The 20,355-nt window shown below is 32.2% G+C and overlaps 3 protein-coding genes across 3 annotated transcripts in view; 1 reads left to right on the top strand and 2 right to left on the bottom strand.

Annotated features, from left to right (window-relative positions):
* The first annotated feature begins 1,175 nt into the window (after window positions 1-1,175).
* LOC140040605 (craniofacial development protein 2-like) lies at window positions 1,176-1,733 on the top strand. The gene has a single exon (XM_072086662.1). The coding sequence runs from the start codon at window positions 1,176-1,178 to the stop codon at window positions 1,731-1,733; it is 558 nt and encodes a 185-aa protein (XP_071942763.1).
* Window positions 1,734-8,228: 6,495 nt separating this feature from the next.
* Window positions 8,229-20,340, bottom strand: LOC140054928 (uncharacterized). The gene is made up of 19 exons (XM_072100061.1): window positions 20,179-20,340; window positions 19,428-19,679; window positions 19,031-19,279; window positions 18,652-18,894; window positions 18,288-18,527; window positions 17,778-17,891; window positions 17,179-17,445; window positions 16,371-16,483; window positions 15,868-16,069; window positions 15,623-15,724; window positions 15,182-15,309; window positions 13,876-14,025; window positions 13,393-13,759; window positions 13,003-13,178; window positions 12,237-12,401; window positions 11,847-11,965; window positions 11,070-11,332; window positions 10,223-10,292; window positions 8,229-9,932 (listed from the first exon to the last, which is right to left on the bottom strand). The coding sequence occupies exons 1-19, from the start codon at window positions 20,216-20,218 to the stop codon at window positions 9,350-9,352; spliced, it is 3,843 nt and encodes a 1,280-aa protein (XP_071956162.1). The 5' UTR covers window positions 20,219-20,340; the 3' UTR covers window positions 8,229-9,349.
* LOC140040594 (uncharacterized) overlaps window positions 20,242-20,355 on the bottom strand; it is a 53,413-nt gene continuing 53,299 nt past the window's right edge. Inside the window, exon 91 of the mRNA XM_072086650.1 lies at window positions 20,242-20,279. Coding sequence (XP_071942751.1) covers window positions 20,242-20,279 — 38 coding nt within the window. The remainder of the gene's footprint in view (window positions 20,280-20,355) is intronic.

The following is a 20,355-nucleotide window of genomic DNA, read 5'->3' as shown; positions in this document are numbered from 1 at the left end:
AATCTTAATAAAGTTTGTGGATATATGCTTAAATACTAGCATTGAATAACGTGGATCACTTATTTTCATCTTTACAGTAAATTTCAACATGTTTTAACTTGTCAGAATAAAAAGTGATAGTCTTCTGGAAGCTGTTGAATTGTAGAATTCATGTAAACATTTTACCAATCGGATGTTGTGACGTCATCATATGGCCAGTTTAATAAAAAAAAAGTCGGATTTTCATCTTTTACGTCATAGTTCATCACATTTAAAAGAGCGCGCATCTAGATACTATGTATCATCATTCCTTAAACATTTTAATGTGTTGTTGCTAAACAATTATCTTCCGAAACTGTTCTTTAAACAATTTGAATAAAAGGTGGGTCCAGTAATTTCAACTATGCTACACTGTAGATATATACAGTATTATATGGATATACTATAAGGCACAAAATAGACATATTAACATATTATTATTTGTGGTGCGGAAAAGACTCCCATCCACCGGGTCCCCATGTTGCCGATTGGGGATTACGGACTTCAGATATGGAGGTTAGCTGCGAATATAAGATAAGCAGTCCCGGAGAAAATCACGGGTTGCCCTTCAGCAAGGCGTAGCACCCGGCAGCTGCCCTGTCAGGGTTAAGGTGAAGTCATTGGCCGCAGGATGATGGTTGGATTCTTTTGGCAGATAACAACAAATAGTTATTCTGGCCAAGTTTCCATTTTGCGTTGGCGGCGGATGCTTCATGCACAACGGCAAAGGCAAAACAACTTTGTAAAGGAAGTACTGCACTGCTAGAGACCTGGCGTATCCTAGTAGTACATAGCCACCGAAAGTAATATGATGACTTGTACTCGAAACCCCACAACATACCGCATCCCCAGTCGCGCGGGTTACCAGGGGGCGCGTTCTACTGATGGTACGACTTTGACTCAGTGCTCGAAAAATCAACTACAAAGTCACAATAACACTTTATAAAATGTAAGAGGACGACAACCTTCTCAAAGTTCAACGTTCGAACTCTGAACACCATAAATCAACTTCATGAACTCGTTGCCTCTGCAATTCTTTTCACATCGAAATTTTCTGCATACAGGAACACCGCTTCTTTCACGATGACTTGACACTTAAAAACCACGATGTTGGCAAAGGCTGGACATTTATCTCAGCTTCTGCTTGGAAGAACAATATGACTGCTTCCATCGGTGGTGTTGGAATCCTTCTAAGTCCCAACGCCCAGAGATCTTTGAGTAATATCGAAATGATCCTCCCTCGAATAATCATTGCTTCTTTTAACGGAAATCCTGCAACAACCGTTATTTCGTGCTACAGTCCAACCAACACTAGCCTTGAGGATGATGTTGAGGACTTTTACAAAGCCCTCTCTTCACTTGTTCGAAATATCCCTAAACATAATGTTTTGGTAATGGGAGGTGTTATGAATGTACAACTTGGAAAAGAAAATCATCTGTTTACTTACCACTATGAAACAAATCGAAACGGTCAATATCTACAAGACTTCGCCGATGAAAATGATCTCATCAGTCTAAACACCAATTTCCAAAAGAAACCATCAAAGCTGTGGACACATACATACCCTCACGGAATGAAAGCCCAACTCGATTATATGCTTGTAAATAAGAAATGGATTAACAGCATCGTCAATAGTGAGGCATATAATACGTTTGAAGGAGTGAGCTCAGATCACAGGATTGTTTCAACAAAAATACGCCTTAGTCTTAGCTAACAAAGCAACAAAATCAACATCACTATCTTACGACTGGTCAGCTCTATCCAACCAAAATACTCGAGACACTATCTGCCACTATCAGAAAAAACGCCTTCCCGACGAGGGATAGCGAAAAGTCTTTTGCTGATGCTCAAAAAGACCTTGTTGACACTTACGAATCTGAACAATCTAAATATGTCCAAGATAGAATCGACGATATAAACAATGCCCATGCAAATAGACAATCCTCCCTGGTTTGGAAAATAATAAACGACATTAGTGGAAGAAAGAAATCAAATAAAGCAAAACTCAAAGCAGATAGTCAACAGGAACGCCTTGATAAATAGAAGACATATTTCTCTAATCTCCTTGGCAAAACTCCTACAGTGTCAGACGAACCAATAAAAACGATAATAGAAGAAAACCTCCAAATAAAACTAGGAAACTTCACAGAAGCTGAACTCAAAATAGTTCTTAATTAAAGGCCTTAAAACGAACAAGACTGCCGGCCGGCCAATACTTCCTGAAGTATGGAAAACAGAAGCGTTTAATGACATAATTTTACAACTTTCTGTCTGTAGATTAATGTTATATGTTATTTTTCCATTTAATTTTTACATAGTAACATTGTTATTAGGTTATAAAAAAAACTGTATTATCGTGGTTTAATCACATTTATAATTGATGTTTAGTTTATCTTGTATTACTATTTTTGTTCTATATTACGATAAATACTTTTATAGGTTTTTAATAATTTACCTTCTACCTTGATAACAAAGTCACATGTTCCATTATTGCCAAAGAGATCAGTTGCTGTAAAGGTGATTGTGTGAGTTCCAATTGGAATCATGTCACCAGACTCATATGGTGATGACACCACAGTCACTGTTCCATTGCCACTTGTCACAGGAGGATCCCACGTAACTGTTGCATTTGGACTTTTTTGGTCTGTTTGGATATTTATTAGTCCAGATACTCCTCCGATGTAATTATTTGAAGTGACATTTGTGGGGCAGTCAATAATTGAACGTTCATTATCTAATAACAAAAAAAGGAAAAACAAAATTAACACAAAGAAAGTAAGAGAAAATGAAGAACAATCTGCTTTTTGGTACCAGACCACTACTGTAATGGAAAAACTTCGGGACAAATGTCCGTCTAGGTTACCTACCTCATCTATCTCAGATGTACTGCGAAACGTAGATTTGATAACATTAGTTCTCACTATTACGATATTGTTGCATATTTCTATCTTAGGAAGATATTATAAAATGTTTTAAAACAACATTTCTGATTTCATCGGTAAATTTTCAATCGTACGTGGTAGAAGTCATTTCCGGGTTCACGTTGAGTCATCACCTTGCAATTTCCAGGTTTTAAGTTTGCCGTTGATGGCGATAGCCATTTAAGTTTTTTTTTTATTTTCGGACCGCGCATGTGAAGGTACAGTAGAAGGGCTAAACAAAATGAAACCAAAATGTGTATTTTTCAGATTCCAGGCGAAAATCGGAAATTCATTTGCAACTACGCATCGACGTACATTCATACAGGGATAAAGGTACGAGTTAGGTTCTCACGGTTGGTGTACCGCGTATATGTTCGCTGTCGATTAAAGGGGTTTGGGTGGGGGTTCGATTGGGAAAAAGGAAGCGGTTGGCCCTAACCATAAAACAGGGTATGGTCACGTTTCTTTTCGCGCATAAATCTCGATCTAGGGGGTGAATATGGTGGCTAGCCACCCACTTTAATTCTAAAGGGAAAAAAAGATGCACCAAACCCGCGACCGTCGCTAGACGCGGATTCGACGCACTTGACTATTTTAATTAAGAAGACTAGGCTAGAGCTATAGTTCTGTAAATAGGCCTACATAGTGAAAGAGGTAAGAGTTTAATTACTATTTATGAATTCAAGAGTTTAAAAAGAAAACGCGATTTAAAATCTTTGGAAAATACACACAACTGAGTTATTTTCAAAACACATGCATGCTCCCACTACCAGCATCACGTTGTCTTAGCGCGCTCCTCGTGTGAATTCTGACGTCATCACTCTCCAAATATACACCATTTTCCGCCCTGGTCCGTGTGCAAGCGTTAGCGTGGACCTGTATATTTACACCCCTGTACAGAGTAGAGTGTAATATCGTGAACTTTTTTCTCGGGTATGAAGGTTTTTTATATAATGGTATGCAGTATAAACGATAACAAATATGAGAAACATGATGTTCTTTTTTTATTATTATTTCATAGGCATGACATAAACATGAAATGTCTTGTTCTATGTACACGGCCGAAAAAACGTGTGTGGCGTATTTGGCATTTTATTGATTTGTGTTATAGACACGGCGATTACGGCAATCATTGTATACTAAATTACATTGAGTTATTCACCCGGCTATAGGGTATATATCTGAGGTTAAACAGACCACCAAAGCACAGTCGTACACTAAACACATGCACTATCGAGGCATTTTCGGAGTGCCGCATTACCAAATGAAGTGTTTTTCGATCAAAGTTTATTATTAGTTCGTCGAAAAAGATCCGTATTAGAGTATTTAGGAAGGATTTATTTAAATTTACATTATGTGACATTGTTATTAAATGTAATGGAAACAGTTGCTCTAGCCTATTAAACAGTGTGTAAGCATCTATTTTTTTCAAAATTTTCTGAGGCTCGGGAGGGGGACACGATGGGGGGGGGGACACCCACTCCCAAACCCACCCCCTCCCAAACCCACCCCTCTTTCACGCGTACGGCCCTCCCCCATTACAAGCCGTTTAACGTCTTCTTTCTTAGGCCGAAACGAAACGGCTCACTGTGCCGCGGAAGTTAGTTTCTAACTAACTAAATAATGTTTTAATTATACCAATTAGGATGGTATTTATTTGAATAAGCAGCCAACACCTCTCCAATAAAATATCACTTAGAACCGCCCATCCACATTTATACACACAACAAAAACACAATATTGTATTATATTTATAACACAATTATACTATAGAATTCATCGGACTGTTATTTACAATTTACCAAGCATTTGTTATTCTTTTTACCAATTTCATATCTATTAGAGGATTCTATTTGATTATAAATGTTACCCTATTATTACAACTAAAAAATTAAACGTATCCTCGAATAAGCACCTCCCTTAAATGAACTCCGCCTCCTCACCTCCTCCTATACGGGCCCTGACAAACAATACATAGTATACTTTAAAATTGTATTAATCATCTGAGACAGTGTGAAACAGAGTAGGTTTAGTTTTTACGAAAATCAAGAATTTCTATAAATAATGTAGTTTAAGTAATATTTATTTGTTGTTAGCCGAAACCATTCAATTCATTTCAATGTAAATGTTTTTATATGACAATAAATTTATTTGACTTGACTTGACTTAACTCTCAACCTATTAAGTGCAGGCAGGTCCTCCTTGTACGTTCCGAAATAAATTGTATTTAAACTTATTCCTTGCAAATTCAGATATTTCAGATTTAGATACAACTTAACTTCAAATCTATTCAATTCAGGTTGAAGATTCCCCAAGTTTTTTAATCTGTGTGTTATTATCCACAGCCAGTCGAGGGAATCAATAAAGTGCCTAACTTCAAACTGAGTTACTATACCAAAAAGGGAAGATCAGGCTCGACCACTGCCAGTTTTTAAAAAACTAAGTTTATTATTTTATTTTTATTCCAACGTTAATAGGAATGATAGTAACATATCTATATAAGCCAACTATTTCATTTGAACTCTCTATATTATCTGTCTGCAGCCATCTACTCCAAACACTAAGTCGATGCTGTATTTCTTTCGTTTTACGTGTAGAACGGTTACATGTTATTGAATTTTGACATTTTGACTCACTAAAAATAAAGGTTTGTTTGACTTAACATAGGTGACCGCCATGAAAACTAACTACTTTTGTTCATTGGCTTGCATTACAAATGTTTGTTTACAAACATTATAAAGTGTTCTGGAACATGACTACAAACATTAAAATGCTCACGACCAGATCAAGATATTGATTAAAGTCTAACTAGAAAGAAAATACTCACTTTGTGAATGAACAAGATTAGAAATTCCAAGTATCAAAATCAGAAATGTTAGTAACATTTTCCTGTAAATATAGATGTAGGTAAACTAATCGTCTGATACAATAAAACTAAAATTGTTTTACTCAAAACAATATCTTCAACATAGTTTTGATGTGTGTGTGTGTGTATGTTGAATGTATACAAAGTTGTATGTACGAGGAACTAATAAATAAAATGTAGAAATAGTGCTTTATATACGTTTATCTTGATCTGAAATGTTTAAATAGGTACCAGGAGGTTCAAAGGATTAATATGCTCAAATGGTTTTATGTTGCTGTTTTGTAGACGAACGTAGACAGTTACAAAGAATAATGCATTATAGTTTGCATTGTGACGTGTTTATTTTGAATCGTAGCCTTTCAAAACACCTTTGAATAATGTAGGATTCAATTTGAACCACCAAGAAATACTAAATATATATAAACTGTGAGTGATACCGCGTTGATTGCTAAATGTTTAATTGTTCTCAATTTCTTGAGTCCGGATCGATTATTTATCATTTTGTTATATTATTTTTTCTGCTAAAATCTCTATCCAGTGGCAATTTGTTGGGTCCCAAAATGTATCCACTTAATAGGTGAGCACCGTCAGCTGTGGACACGACCTAGATGGTAGGCGAGCGTATTATAATTATTTTCTATGAACCAGACATTCCGAAATAAAAGCTTTAAAAAAGAAAAATACTCACTTTGGGAATTGACAGAATTAAAAATTCAGAAAGGTTAGTAAAATTTCATATAAATGCAAAGAAGATAATATCTTCAACATAGTTTGACACTTTTGAGATGAACAGAACGTTGTTTGAACCAGGAAATAATAAAGTAATGTATACTCTTTTATAAATCCTTACCTTGATTTGATTTGTTTAGCCAGTACCAGGGGGTTGAAAGGATTAATATGCTCAAGGGGTCACATTGTGTATCTTACATTTCTTCTTTGAAAGTACAAAGGAATAGTGTATAATACTTATTGGATATGTAGGATTCAATTTGAACCTAGAAATACTAAATAGATAATATAAACCTATTACTTCCTTATGAACTTCCTGTAGCTTCCTTTTTATTCTTTTGAATATTCTGTAGAAAACATCATAAAATAGAAAATAGAAAGTCGATATGTACAAGGAAGTCATGCAACATCAAAGGGTTACTCGGAGTTACACATTTTATAAAATGTTTTTTTTAATACTCGTTTTACCACATTGCTATAACTTGAATCATATCTTGTAATTAATTGCTGTGATTTTAACAAAGCCCTTTTTTTTAAGTGTTTGGTTATTACAATAAAACATTACAATAATCAAAGGGGAGCAATTTTGTATTTATACATATCACTGATTGTATGCATTTGGATAATGGTACAATTTATTCTTTATGTAATGAAGACCAGGAAGAGCCAAGGAAGAGCTTTCTTATTTATTACTATCAATTTAAATTATCAATTTTATTCCAATTTAAAGCTTTTCTTTTACTCCACCAAAGCAAACTACATATAGCCGTTGGGTTTATTCTTCTTTATTTATTCTGCTCTTATGACGTCCTCGCCTCTGCCCAAGACAGTGGCTGCATGTGCACCATTACTACAGTAGGTAGTTACCTTTTTTTTTTAATGTACCATGTTTTTTGTGCAGCGAACATTGTTCATGCAAATAGACTGGTTTAGTCCTTTAATCCAAGAAAACGAGTTTGATGACGATGAAGTTCACTGTCTTAATTCGCTCACAGCTGAACTGGTTTGTTAGTTGTAGGCGACTTATGAAATATAAAGGTAAACATGACATGCAAGTCGAGTACGATTTGAACACTGGTAGTGTCTTCCAAATCGTCACCCAACGATTTATTGAAACACCACATCATTGCACAAACAAATCATGAACACTCATCTTCAGTAGATGTAAAATTCTTATAAGGTTTTGTTTCCAATACGAATAAAGAAGATGTAATTCGTATCTGTAGTTTTTGTACATGTACGGCGACATGTTTCACTTTCAGTGTAGCTGCCTTAATACGTGATAATTTATTTACAATGCCACAATTGGCTAGTTACCCGCGGCGCTAATTTTATTTCAGGTGTAACGAACGAGACAAGTACAAAGACTACAAAACAAAATCAAACATATCACCAAACAGCACATTGTTTGTTTGTTCGTTTATTAAATTTTCCACACACACACATCAAATAATACAGTTGTTCATTCTAATAAATCATAGATAAATTAAATTAAAAGATACATGTGTGTAGATGGAGGTCAAACGCGTTAATGAACTTTAAGGCTGAGCCCCACATCAAACCATAAAAACAGTGACGTAACCGGTTACAAAACAAAAGTACGAAACGGTACCAGCATAAATCGAATAATTATTTACAAAAACGACAGAAAAACAACGTTCGCGAGTACTACAAAATGCAATTTTTTTTTAAAGAAATACAGTACATTGAAATTGGAAATAAATTGCTTGATATATTTAATGACGTATAAGAAAGGGGAAGCTGATTTCAAATAAGATAAGATAAGATGGTGTATGGTGTATTTTAGAATGTTTAAAACTAGATCATCCATTGCATACCTTTTGTGTCGAACATAAATGAAAAAATAGATTATTATATTGCCATATAGTACATTGTTAGGCTATACAGTATTACCTCTGCATGTCTGTCTAATCCATGTCTTAATATCTTATATATCTTATAATCCATATTTAAAAAAGCAAAAACAACAAACACATTATCAGGAGGTCATCAAAACAGCATTATATTCTATAATTCTAATTAAAATTGATTATCAAAACAATGTATCTGTAATACAGAATAATACATTATTAATACAATTTTTGTACAATATTGGCTAATATTGGGCTAATCTGAATATATAGTTTAAACATTTTTTGGTAAAATATTATTTTATAGTAATTGTATATACAGATATATAATTATAGGAGCATGTACATAGACATTACGCTATTATACTGAGACGTATTAATGATACTAATATTTAATTTAACTAAAATATTAGAAAAGCGAACTGAGCGATTTAAGAAATCACCTGTTCCTACTATGGTTAGACTGTTAAATGAAGTTAATGTTTTGTAATGTTATTTTGATGATCTACTTTTTAAAATATGTTATATTTTACCTGTTTTTATCATGATTGTATATTTATATTTATAATGTACGACTACAGTTTCAGCCATCGGCTGTTTGTGTCATTTGACTTTTTTTTAATAAAGATATACCGAACATAATTGTAAAATAATGTTTATATATTCATATCATAATCTATTACAATAGTAATAATAACGTAATAAGTGCATATACAAATGTTCATTATAATATTTTTTAAAAGCAAAAAATATTGATTATTATATATTAACCACAACAACAAAAAACACTTAATGAGGGATACTTTAAGGAGAAAAGGAGGAATTGTCAATTATAAATACAAATTATGGAGAAGGGAATGGAGACTTTTGTGCATTATTCAATATACTTTGAAAAGGACAAAAACAAAAATCGGCTTTATAAAATATAATTCAAAATGAATTGCTATCTCCGATAACTTAAGTCATTAGAAACATTTGAAGATTTGGCAAAGGATACCTGGTTGCTATTTGTATAGTTTCTAAAATCTGAACTTCTTTGGTTCGATAAAAACTCGGGAACTTTTTTAGATGTGTTCAAACCCGTTGAATTACTTTTACGTCCACTGGAATACAGAGTGCTGTTTTTGGTTCCTTTAAAAGTTGACGACATTGATTTCAATCTATTACGAGTTTTTTCTACCCAAAATTTACGAATATCTTTACTTCTTAAACAATACATCAGAAATATAAAAAATCCTTGAAAGGAATTCAAAATACAGAAGAGTATCTGGATCATCCCGGAGGCACTACCAATTGCAAAGAATCCAATAAGCCACGTCATTCCCATCACTACCGATATACACACAGCATTCTGTAGTAAATGCATGCCTTTGTTTTTTTTCCGAATTCGGTGAGCTTGTTTTGCAACGTTACCAAGTTTACTTAGACTGTACATTACCATAGTAAATACAACCAAGTTGAAGAGTAACAAGATGGCAATAGGTAATGCTACGCTGTAATACATACGGGTTACAAAAAGAAAGCAACTGAAAAAAAAATGTTGGATATAAATAAAAGTGGTTTATTCTGTATTGTAGTACATTAAAGAATATAGTACTGCATATGCCTAAAAACAACAATATTTATTTGGAGGCAACTATAAAGTTACAATATAAGACAATGAAAACATATATAATATAAAACCGTAAAGGAAATCCGTCAAATGAGCCTCGATCATAATAAATACTACAGATGCAAAGCATGAATAAGCACAGTCAGAAGCTTGAATTAAGAAGAATAAAGAGGGATTCTTTTTTTAAATGGTCTTGTCACTTACTAATGCTTTGTATTGGCATAATTGTCGACGTCAACACCAACAGTTATCGCAACAATCACCGATGGTAGACCTGTAATCAATACATTTTAAAAGCTATATAAACTATAATTAACAAACAGTCATCATTACATATTAAAAACCAACTGTATTACGACGAGAATTTTGCATCATTTTGTTCATAATTTTTTTTTTCACCACTTTTTCCCTTCTTTGAATATTAATTTTAATGGTTTGATATGTCCTGTGGTTTAAAGTAGTAATAAATAAAGCATATATTTATCATTTCCCACTGCGTACAAAGATGCGGCCCAATGATTAAATATTGGTATAATGATGGTTTCAAAATGTAACATATGAAGCATTGCCTAAACTAATTTTCCCAAGAATTTAAATAAAAGGTGCAAGAGTAAAGCATTTCTATATCATTATACGTTAAAATAATTATTGATCTAATAATTTCATAACTTTGTATTAGGCATTAAACATTATGTATGTTTTTGGTGTATACATTGACTTCCAGATTTTATTTCATGCTACAGTATACCATAAATTATCCACCAACGTTTATTGAACGTTTAATGTTCATTGTTTTAGTAGTCACAAAATATGGTAACATAAGGTTGAACTACCTAACTACTTTAATATTGTTCATAGCATTTTGTTTGAACATTTTAAGAAAACATGTGTGTTTCTTTGTCGTGTAAATTTTAAATCACTGTATTATAATATATCTGAAAGAAAATAAGAAGTATGTAATTGATCTTTAAGCATGCTTATAATGTGTGTGTACATTAATAAATGTGGCATTAGTAAGTTAATAACACAGTAAGGGTGATGAGCTACTTACCCCAAGCAAAAAGACAGGCTTTCACAAAAAATCTAGAAACATGTGTGTTATAAACTTTAACAAATGAATAATACATATTAATAGCCTGCACAGACATCCAAAAGATAGATGTGAGCAAAAAATAGTGAATCAGTCCAGCGATGGCCGTACAAGTGCTCTCTTTTTTTGTTTTGTCAATTCCAACAAGAAAGATAAAATACAAGAAGAGTAATGATACACATAAGTGGCATAAGATCTGCTGTGGTTTACTCCTTCGTAGCTTCCTGAAAATTTAAAAGGAACATCACAAAATTGAATTAAGCATTTGGAGAGTACAGTTGTAGGTTGATGCTTAAGAGATTTCAGGATTTTCCTTGTGACAAAAAAAATCAAAATACTTGTTACAAGACTTTGTAGATGATAGAACTCGGTCAATTCATTATTAGAGCTTTGGAATTTCAGTTGTTTTGAAACAAAACAATGCATCATTTTTTTCATAATTAATTAATAATACAAATCATCAAAATTCTGATTTTTGGAATACACAATTTATTCTTAATAAAAGAAATGCTTTACTGTTTATACTGCATTGTTATAAGTAAATTTGTATTGCAGCAATAAAGTTACATTACATTACTGAATACTCCTGGTGATACAATGATCACTAGGATCATACATATAGGTAATCAAAATTGTGTCTGATGACCAGTGTTAAGATCTGAGCTCAATTGAGCAAATTTGAATTTTTAGAAATAAAGTACATTTGTATACAAACTCAAACTTGTAGTAATAACTTACCTGTTTGTTGTAAAGGTAAATATGGTTGCAATTAAACAAACAATTGAAACACCAAGACCAATGTATGTTATGTACTTTGCTAATTCCGGTGAAGGAACCTTATCATCTCCATAAAAATTCTAAATGAAAACAAAATGTGTTTTTGTTTACAATTCTCTTCTTTTTCAATACGTAGGCCTAATACGTTTTTGTAGTTGGTTTACTCATATTTCCCAAAGAGTGTGTGCTATATAAATGAGCGTGGAATAAAAGGTCAACTCAAATCAATATGCTATTATTTTAAAATGTTTGCCATGCTGGTGCATACTTATTTAATAAAAAATGTGTCACGTACTAAGTAAAACAAATTGAGTGTTATGCTATAAGAATTTATATCCTCCCATAACTTACCATAAGAATTGCAAAATTGGTTAAATGGTCGCAATGACAAATTTGTCTGTCACTGCCATCCAATGATCCATTAGCTAAGTAACATCCAGCACTTGACCATCCACCATTACCATCAAGTTCAAAATCCCAGAACACACAGGCTGTCTCGTTATTATTTGCGGATATCTAGAAGTAGGAAAATCAAATTATACAAACTGTATATACATTCAAGGTAAACCAGACATCACACGTTACAGTCATTATACATTAGTTTGTCTAACCATATTACATGTACTGCGATGTTTTTTTGTATATGGTATAATATTAAAATACCTCTGCACCAGTTTGTGATTCTTTCAGAAGAGGTACTTCCAGTTAAAAAAAAGTGTATCATTATGATTTTCAATGTAACATCATATGATATGCATTAGTCAAGTGAGAGAAGTTTACATTCAATAAGAAATGTAATATCCCCACAAATAATATTCATATTCCATTATATTTATTAGGATCTTAAATGTAAAATCTCTATACACAAAGTACTTATTACAACTAGAGTGTTTATTGGGAGATTAACAATATGTGTGTATCTTAAATGTAACATTTCTAAAACAATAAATTCATAGTCTAATTAGAGAAGTTTACTATTATGATCTTACATTTATGACGTTCCTAGGTAATATTTCTATTCAAGATATGTATAGAAGATAAGGAAGAATATCATGCTTTATGTATTCTGTAATTTAAATGTAAAATACTAGACTCTAGAAACAGGTTGTCTACTTACCTCAGCAGGTATAAATGTTGTAATAATTGGATCTGATAAATTGTTCAATTCTACTCCAGGTATTGACAATGAAATTACTTGACCATTGGGTCGCCTGTCAGTATTAAACTGGTTTGTCGGAAAGAGTGAACTATCATTATATACTACTGTAACAATACGAAAAGCAGCACTTGATCCTGTTAAAAAAAAGATACATTTTCTGGCGAGTAATACTAAATAAATATATTTTCTGTTCTTTTATAAACTCACGTTGTTCAATTGACATAATTTTGCATTGGGCTTTAATGTACAGTACACTCCTATTTTCGAAAACCAATGATGTTGATAAGATAATTATAATGACATTTACACGGTCACAAAAGAAATATTACTAGACTGTTAACAACATACCATTAGATGTTGCAAACATTTCAGTAATTGTCGAAGGAATGTAGATACTGACAGATGCGGAATTATCTAGTTCATCCTCCTCACTAAATCCTGTCACATTTACTATTACACTAGTATCTGCCGATTGATAAGATGCAAATCCAATCCCAGTGTTTTCGAGTTCATTGGTTTTTACATTCTGAGCTTGTACTGCTACACTGCTCGTTACAAATTCATATTTATCATTTTCAAGATCAACAACTGCTAATTGTTCTTCAAGAGATTCAACAATTCTACTTGGAGCTTGTGTTTCCATCTGACTCTCCAAAAGAACCTCCTCATCCACTTTAAAAAGACTAGCAACAGTGTCAACTAAAGTTGATGTCACCTGTAATGGAATTTTAAAATTAAATAACAATTTGTGTTTTTAAACTATTATCCCTACTCTAATCAACAATTTAAATCGTAGAAGAATATATTTTCTTTAAGTGTGAATAAACTCACTTCAGCAGATGTTGAATTTACAGAAGTAACACTTTCAATAATTTCTGCAGTTGCTTCCAAACCATCTGGTGTAATAGTGTCTGATTCACTTGTTGTAATGTTGTTGACTGCTGTAATTACTTTCTCTGCATTTTCTTCAGTAACTGTCACCTGCACAAATATAAAATACATATTGGGTTCCTGTATTTATACTGTGATTTTAGCCACTGGGTAGGGCTACATGCTAACACGCTACTGTTAAACACGCTAATAAAATCTAAAGAACTGTACTAGAATCACTAAATAAAGTAAACAATAATACACGACAGAAAAATAATAGTATGAAAAAGGTGTTGATAAATAATGGAATGTAAGTATGTTTCAAGGGACTACTAAACATTTTTCAGATATATTTATAATTAGAAACAAAAATTAGAAATTAATTTGTAATACACAAAACTGTACCATCAACATCAATTATTAATCAATATTAAAATAATGGTGAATTTGTACTAATATTTAAAATATCAGAGCAGTAAACTTGAAATATCTCTAATTTCAAAACATTAAAGGCCGGGTGCGGGCAAAAAATGTCTATTGATCATACATTCCAATAATTATCGATCTATAGTTTCCCCTATGTTTCATAATTTTTGGGATTTTATTTGTGTTACACGAGCTTGTTGAAAATAAGCACTTTCATATCAGTTAGTTAGTTAGTTCAAATTACACAGTAAAATCTCTATTCTTTTGTACACAAATTTTGTAAATAGAGAGGCATTTTTAAAAAGCTATGAAAAATAAATGGTGTGGTAAAAAATGTTATCAGATGACTAAATATAGGTAATATAACTTGAATATTACATTTCTGATATTTTTATTCAACTTCAGATTTTCAGCAAACATTATCCACTGTATATCCACCATCTTTTTTCACCGTCTAGGGAATCACCAGACATGTTATTACATTAGGTTAACTACCTAACTACTGAAAAAAAGTCTTCCTGGTTTTTATGGAAGAATGTTGCCAAATTTTGTATTTGACCATATTATGGGAAATTCATGTTTTTTCGTCTCGATTTCTGTTACAAATATTTGATTTATGTACAATTAACAAAATATTATATTTAAAATTCATGTCTGCACCTGAGCTTTAAGTTGGAATATCATTCCTGCTAATAAAACAGATGTTAGTAGGTAAGAGAAATGGTAAACAGTATTCTTACTCCAGGCACTTGTTTCAATAGATTAATAAGTAGTTAATAATGCAAACTATTTTATCAATTTCTTCGATTCAATCTAAATCCACTACAAATGTTTAACTCACCATAGTTAACCTTTCTAAAAGTTCATCGGCTGTAGCATCTCTACCACAGTCTTGTAATATTACATCCTGCCACACAGCAGCTGACAGGCCATCACTATAGCATGTACACAAGCCTAGAGGCATACCATCTATTTGTGGAAATAAGATAGAATATTTTAGTCTTAAAATGAATGATCACTACAATCGGCTCTTCCGGGTGTGAACAGAAATATACTCACTACAGTCTTGTAATAAGTCAGTAGTTGATCACTAATTCCAAGTGTTTGGTGCTCAGTCCAAAGTAAATTTTGTACAATCATTTAATCTGCTGCTTTACACAAACGATACAATTCACTTGATTTGTATATTAGGAAAATAATGCATTAGTTAAAATCATTCATCCATGCAATTATTTTACCAAACATAATATTATATAAATTATAGAGAAAAATTCAAACTTACAATTAATTTTAGATTCTGGACAAACTTCCTTGGAGGATGCATTTTGACCAGCATCAGTAGTTTCGAATGTTAAGTCATCTATTATCTCCTTTTCACAACTCTCTTTAATAAATAAATGAATGAACCCATTTATTTTTTTTTAAATGGATTATATAAACACAACAACATAACGGTCCATGATTTTCCTCATTTCAAATGCATTTTTATACAAAACGTAAAACAAAAATATAATTGCAAGTTCTTACCTGTGCTAAATATGGCAATATTATCAGCATCTATAGTTCCTTCATTTCCTAACTTGGTAAACTCTTCTGATAAACTGTTGCTGAAATTGTCATACGATACATCCGAACTTGGTGTGTATATGTTGATATTAGCAATCACGCTTCCAGATCTTAGAGTACGAACTTGAACAAATATATTACTTATACTTATGCTCTCAGTTAACTGTAAACATAAAAGGAAGTATGACATCAGGACATTTAGGAAGACACGCACATGAACATTTCTTTCAAGCCTATATATCAAAAGATAATAACAGTCTATTTTTTATTATGTATATGTTGTATCCATTACCATTTTGATTGAATATGGAATAAAAATCAATCAATAGAGATGAATAAACTGAAAAACTAAAATAATGTGAAAACTGTAGAGGTAAAATAATCAGAGAAGGCGATAATATGCTCAGGCTATAATAAATAATGTTTTAGCCATTTTCAAAAAGAATAAACTAATAAAAACCTACCAAATTTGCAATTATAGTAGAAGTGTTTTTGAATTCTTCAGAGGAAGGGTTGTTCATTGCCGAAGTAAATTGAAAATTGAGGAAAGTTAACACTGTTGGCACAGCAATAGCATCTGTATAATAATAGATACAAAGCTAGTAAGAATTGTAAATAATATAGTACTGAACCATATTATTCAATAGCAATAGCTATTTCTAAAGAATACTAAATATATCTATGTTTCATATAATGCAATCTATAATGATAATGAATGTTAAAATCTATAACATGTGAAAAAAGATTTTAATTATACCCTTTCGTTGAATGCATAAATAAACTTCAATTGATGTTACTTAACTTATATGTGTTTTTATACTACACATTCTATGTTAAAACAAAGGCATAAGGGTAAGTTTCCAGTGCATATTTGATCTAAGTAACTGGAAACAGTCTTTTTTTACCTAAAGTACTGCACTGGGAAAATGTAATATAACACATACTGCCTTTTCTATCGTTGTACAATTTGACAGCCAAGACAAAGAAAACCCCTCGGTATATCTGTATTATATTGGCTTATGTAAATACCAGAACTTGATTGGTCGACATGGCATTGCCTTTTCTAGAGTTACAAGTTTATATCTATATCTTTTTTTTTTCTGGACTATTTTTATGAAAATTTAAACCGACAGAAAAATATTCCTTTTGAGGATATAACATTATTTCATAATGCACCTCTGAACAGACAGTATCTTTATAATGATCCCTTTTTAAATTACACTATGTGTCTATTTTGTAGTAGCTTTGAAGTAAGTACTGTAATAAGCGTACCTTTAACAACAAGAACTGCTTTCATTGAATTATCTGTTACGCCAACATGTGGTGATACTCCAAACGCTTTGCAGTAATAATAGCCTTGATTTTCCAGACCAACTTCATTAATTGTGAGGAACTTTAGACTTTGTGTTTCAGATGAGAGTTCAACGTCGTCTTTATACCAACGCCAATCAATTGAGTAAGTTATAATACATTCAAATGTGACTGTACTTTGCAAATTAACACTCTTCGATAAAGGTTGAATTTCTGCTGTTGGCTCACCTAAATATTATGTAATATATGTATATTAGTTGTATGAAATTGGTCTGATATATTGGTTTCAAATTCCTATTGTTTATTATTAACCTCACTAAACATCAGTGAAGCAAAACGTGCATCATGAATCATCATTACAAATGTATTATTCTACAAGAGCTTGTTTTTACTGCTAGTAAATAATAAGAAAACATTCAAAATAATGGCCCCTCGTTCCTAAATAACAATGGGAAACACTTCTATAGTGTCTATATAAGTTTTAGATAAAATGCAAAATGACAAATAGGATACAATTCGGTCTAGTACTACGAGATTACCAACTTGGTTATTATAGATACCTGGTGGTATTTGACATAAGTTGCCTTCATATAATACAGGACAGTTGCATTCAAAGTCTGTCTCTAACTGTGCACAGGTTCCTCCATTTTGACAAGGTGAAGAAGTACACGAATCTGTGAAAATAAATATTGCAACATCAATTATAACCTATACAAGACGCTTTTGATTTGTTTAATAGCAAACAAACTTAAATATAATACAAATGTGCCAGTTTTGTATCTGATTCTTATTTAATATTCAGAGAATTACAAATTAAACCAACCTTGAATTGGGTTATTTGAGGTTTATTGTACAGTACATTTACTACGTCACACTTAGATACTATTATAACTATGTTGACACAGAAAGCGGAAAAAAGTATTGTCTAAAAATGGTTTTTCATTGATGTAGCAGGCTTGACTAGTGAAGATTCAATGAAAACAATTTTCAGACAATACTTCTTTCCAATTTCTGTGTCAATCAATTTCTGTTCAAAAGATTAAAATCTTTTGAACATTCATAATACTTGCCTCCTATTTTGATTTCAAATTGACATGTACCGCTGTTTTCTGATTGGTCAATTCCAGTGTACGTTACAGTATGTGTCCCAAAAGTAAATACATCTCCTGATGTTCGTGTTGAACTTATATTCACAGATTTTTCCGAATTATCAGTATATCTGGGATCTGGCCAAGTAATGCGGATTCCCAATGTGGTGGTTGCTACATCAATGATGTCACGAGGACACTCTAAAACAGGCGCTTCGTTATCTATTAGAACAACAATTGTGTTAATAATTATTTTTGTCCAGCACATACATATAAATTAGGTTTTGTGTAATATTGTAACATTTCGAATACATTATTATTGTAAACATTCTTTTATCTGAATTACCTTCAACAGTGACATTAAATGAACATATTGCAATGTTATTGCTGTTATCACTAGCAATGTATACAACAGAAGTGGTTCCAATATTAAACGAACTATCAGGACTCGTTGACGCAACTAGTGACACTTGACCTGAGTTATCTTCAATGTCAGGAGTGTCCCAACTTACACGTGTAGTTGATGCCCTCGGATCAGTTTCTGTAATAATACTATCTGGACATGTTTTAAATACTGGATCTTGCTCATCTATAGAAAGTATCAATTCAAATAATTATTAGGTATTACAACATAACAGTATTTAATGCTTGCTATGTTAAGAAAGTGGCGGTTTGATGCATAACAGTCTCATGGTATACCGTAACAAATGAATAAAAAGTAGTACCTATAACAATTACTGTAAAAGTGCAGTTATCCATGTTTCCAAATCCATCTGTTACCACATACTCTAATGTTGTAACGCCAATTGGAAACTCATGTTCAGATTGGTTGTACTGTGTACCGGTCCCAGACACTCGTAAGTCATCGGTGTTATCGGTGATATTCAGTGACCATTTGACCACCGCTCCAGATGACCCGTCACCAGCATGGATATTCACATTGTCAGGACAGGATATTTGTGGGTTTTCATCATCTATTATTATAAAAGAAGAGAGATTTTGTACATTTTTGTTCATTATACACATGTTCACACTGCAGGCACATGGGTATCAATGGCTCCAATATAGCGGTCATTATGGAGTGAGGAGGGATTTTAAAAATATAGCAATGTAATTTCTTACCAATGACTGTTATGTAGAAAATACAATACCCAGTGTTCATTGATGTGTCTGTAGATTCATACGTCACCATTGTAGTTCCGAGTTGAAATGTATTTGATGACGGATTTATATTACTGCTGTAATCTAAGAGTCCAGGTACATTATCCTGGAATACAGGTACTGTCCAATTAATGTCTTTTTTGTAAGGAACTCCAGGGTCTGTACTATAGGTATCATTCTCTGGGCAGGTCAACGCCTCTGGTGGTTCAATATCTAAACAAATTATACATATATATATATATAAATCATTCTCCTATTGTAAAAGTGATACAGTGAAACATTTATTATAAGAGTGTAACTTAATAAATAACAATATGAGATATCGTTAGAATATGAGGATTTATAACTTTTGTTTAAATGATCAAACCATCATTTTGGGATATGAAGTTAATAATCTCCTTTTGTTAATGATGATTGTTTATGTTTTTGTTGGCAATAAAGTAAAGTAATATCGTAAGCATATTAATCATCAATTAATTATTAATTTTCACTTGTAGAAGAATAACATGCTCTTAAATTGTGTTCATTTTTTGTGAACTCTTCATTTTAATTTTACGATGACATACCAGATTATTTCTTTACATCATTTGATATCTTATTACAATTGTTATGTGATGCCTGTTTGTTTTTTATTTTTGGAAATATTTTTTTAAAGAATTATATAAAATATAAAAAAAGTAGAAGTAGTAACTAATTAAAATTTAACACTAACCTTGTACATTTATTGTAAAATTACACGTAGCAGTATTCATAAAACCATCTTCGGCTGTGTATGTTACAATCGTGTCACCTGTGTAAAACTTGCTTCCACTACTGTGTGTTGTTACAAGTTTTGGAGTTCCTGCATTATCTTCTGCCGTTGGTTCTGTCCAGGTAGCAGTAGTATAGT

The sequence above is a fragment of the Antedon mediterranea genome, chromosome 1 (assembly GCF_964355755.1).
Source record: "Antedon mediterranea chromosome 1, ecAntMedi1.1, whole genome shotgun sequence".
NCBI lineage: Eukaryota > Metazoa > Echinodermata > Crinoidea > Comatulida > Antedonidae > Antedon > Antedon mediterranea.
The sequence above is the reverse complement of the archived record's forward strand: the minus strand, read 5'-3'. Positions and strand labels throughout refer to the sequence as shown.

Coding starts and splice junctions, on each gene's coding strand:
- LOC140040605 (XM_072086662.1), top strand. CDS start 1,176: ATGACTGCTTCCATCGGTGGTGTTGGAATCCTTCTAAGTCCCAACGCC.
- LOC140054928 (XM_072100061.1), bottom strand. CDS start 20,218: ATGAATACTGCTACGTGTAATTTTACAATAAATGTACAAG. Junction 17,892..18,287: donor ATTTGAAATCAAAATAGGAG/GCAAGTATTATG, acceptor TTATTTTCACAG/ATTCGTGTACTTCTTCACCT. Junction 17,446..17,777: donor CTTATGTCAAATACCACCAG/GTATCTATAATA, acceptor CATAATATTTAG/GTGAGCCAACAGCAGAAATT.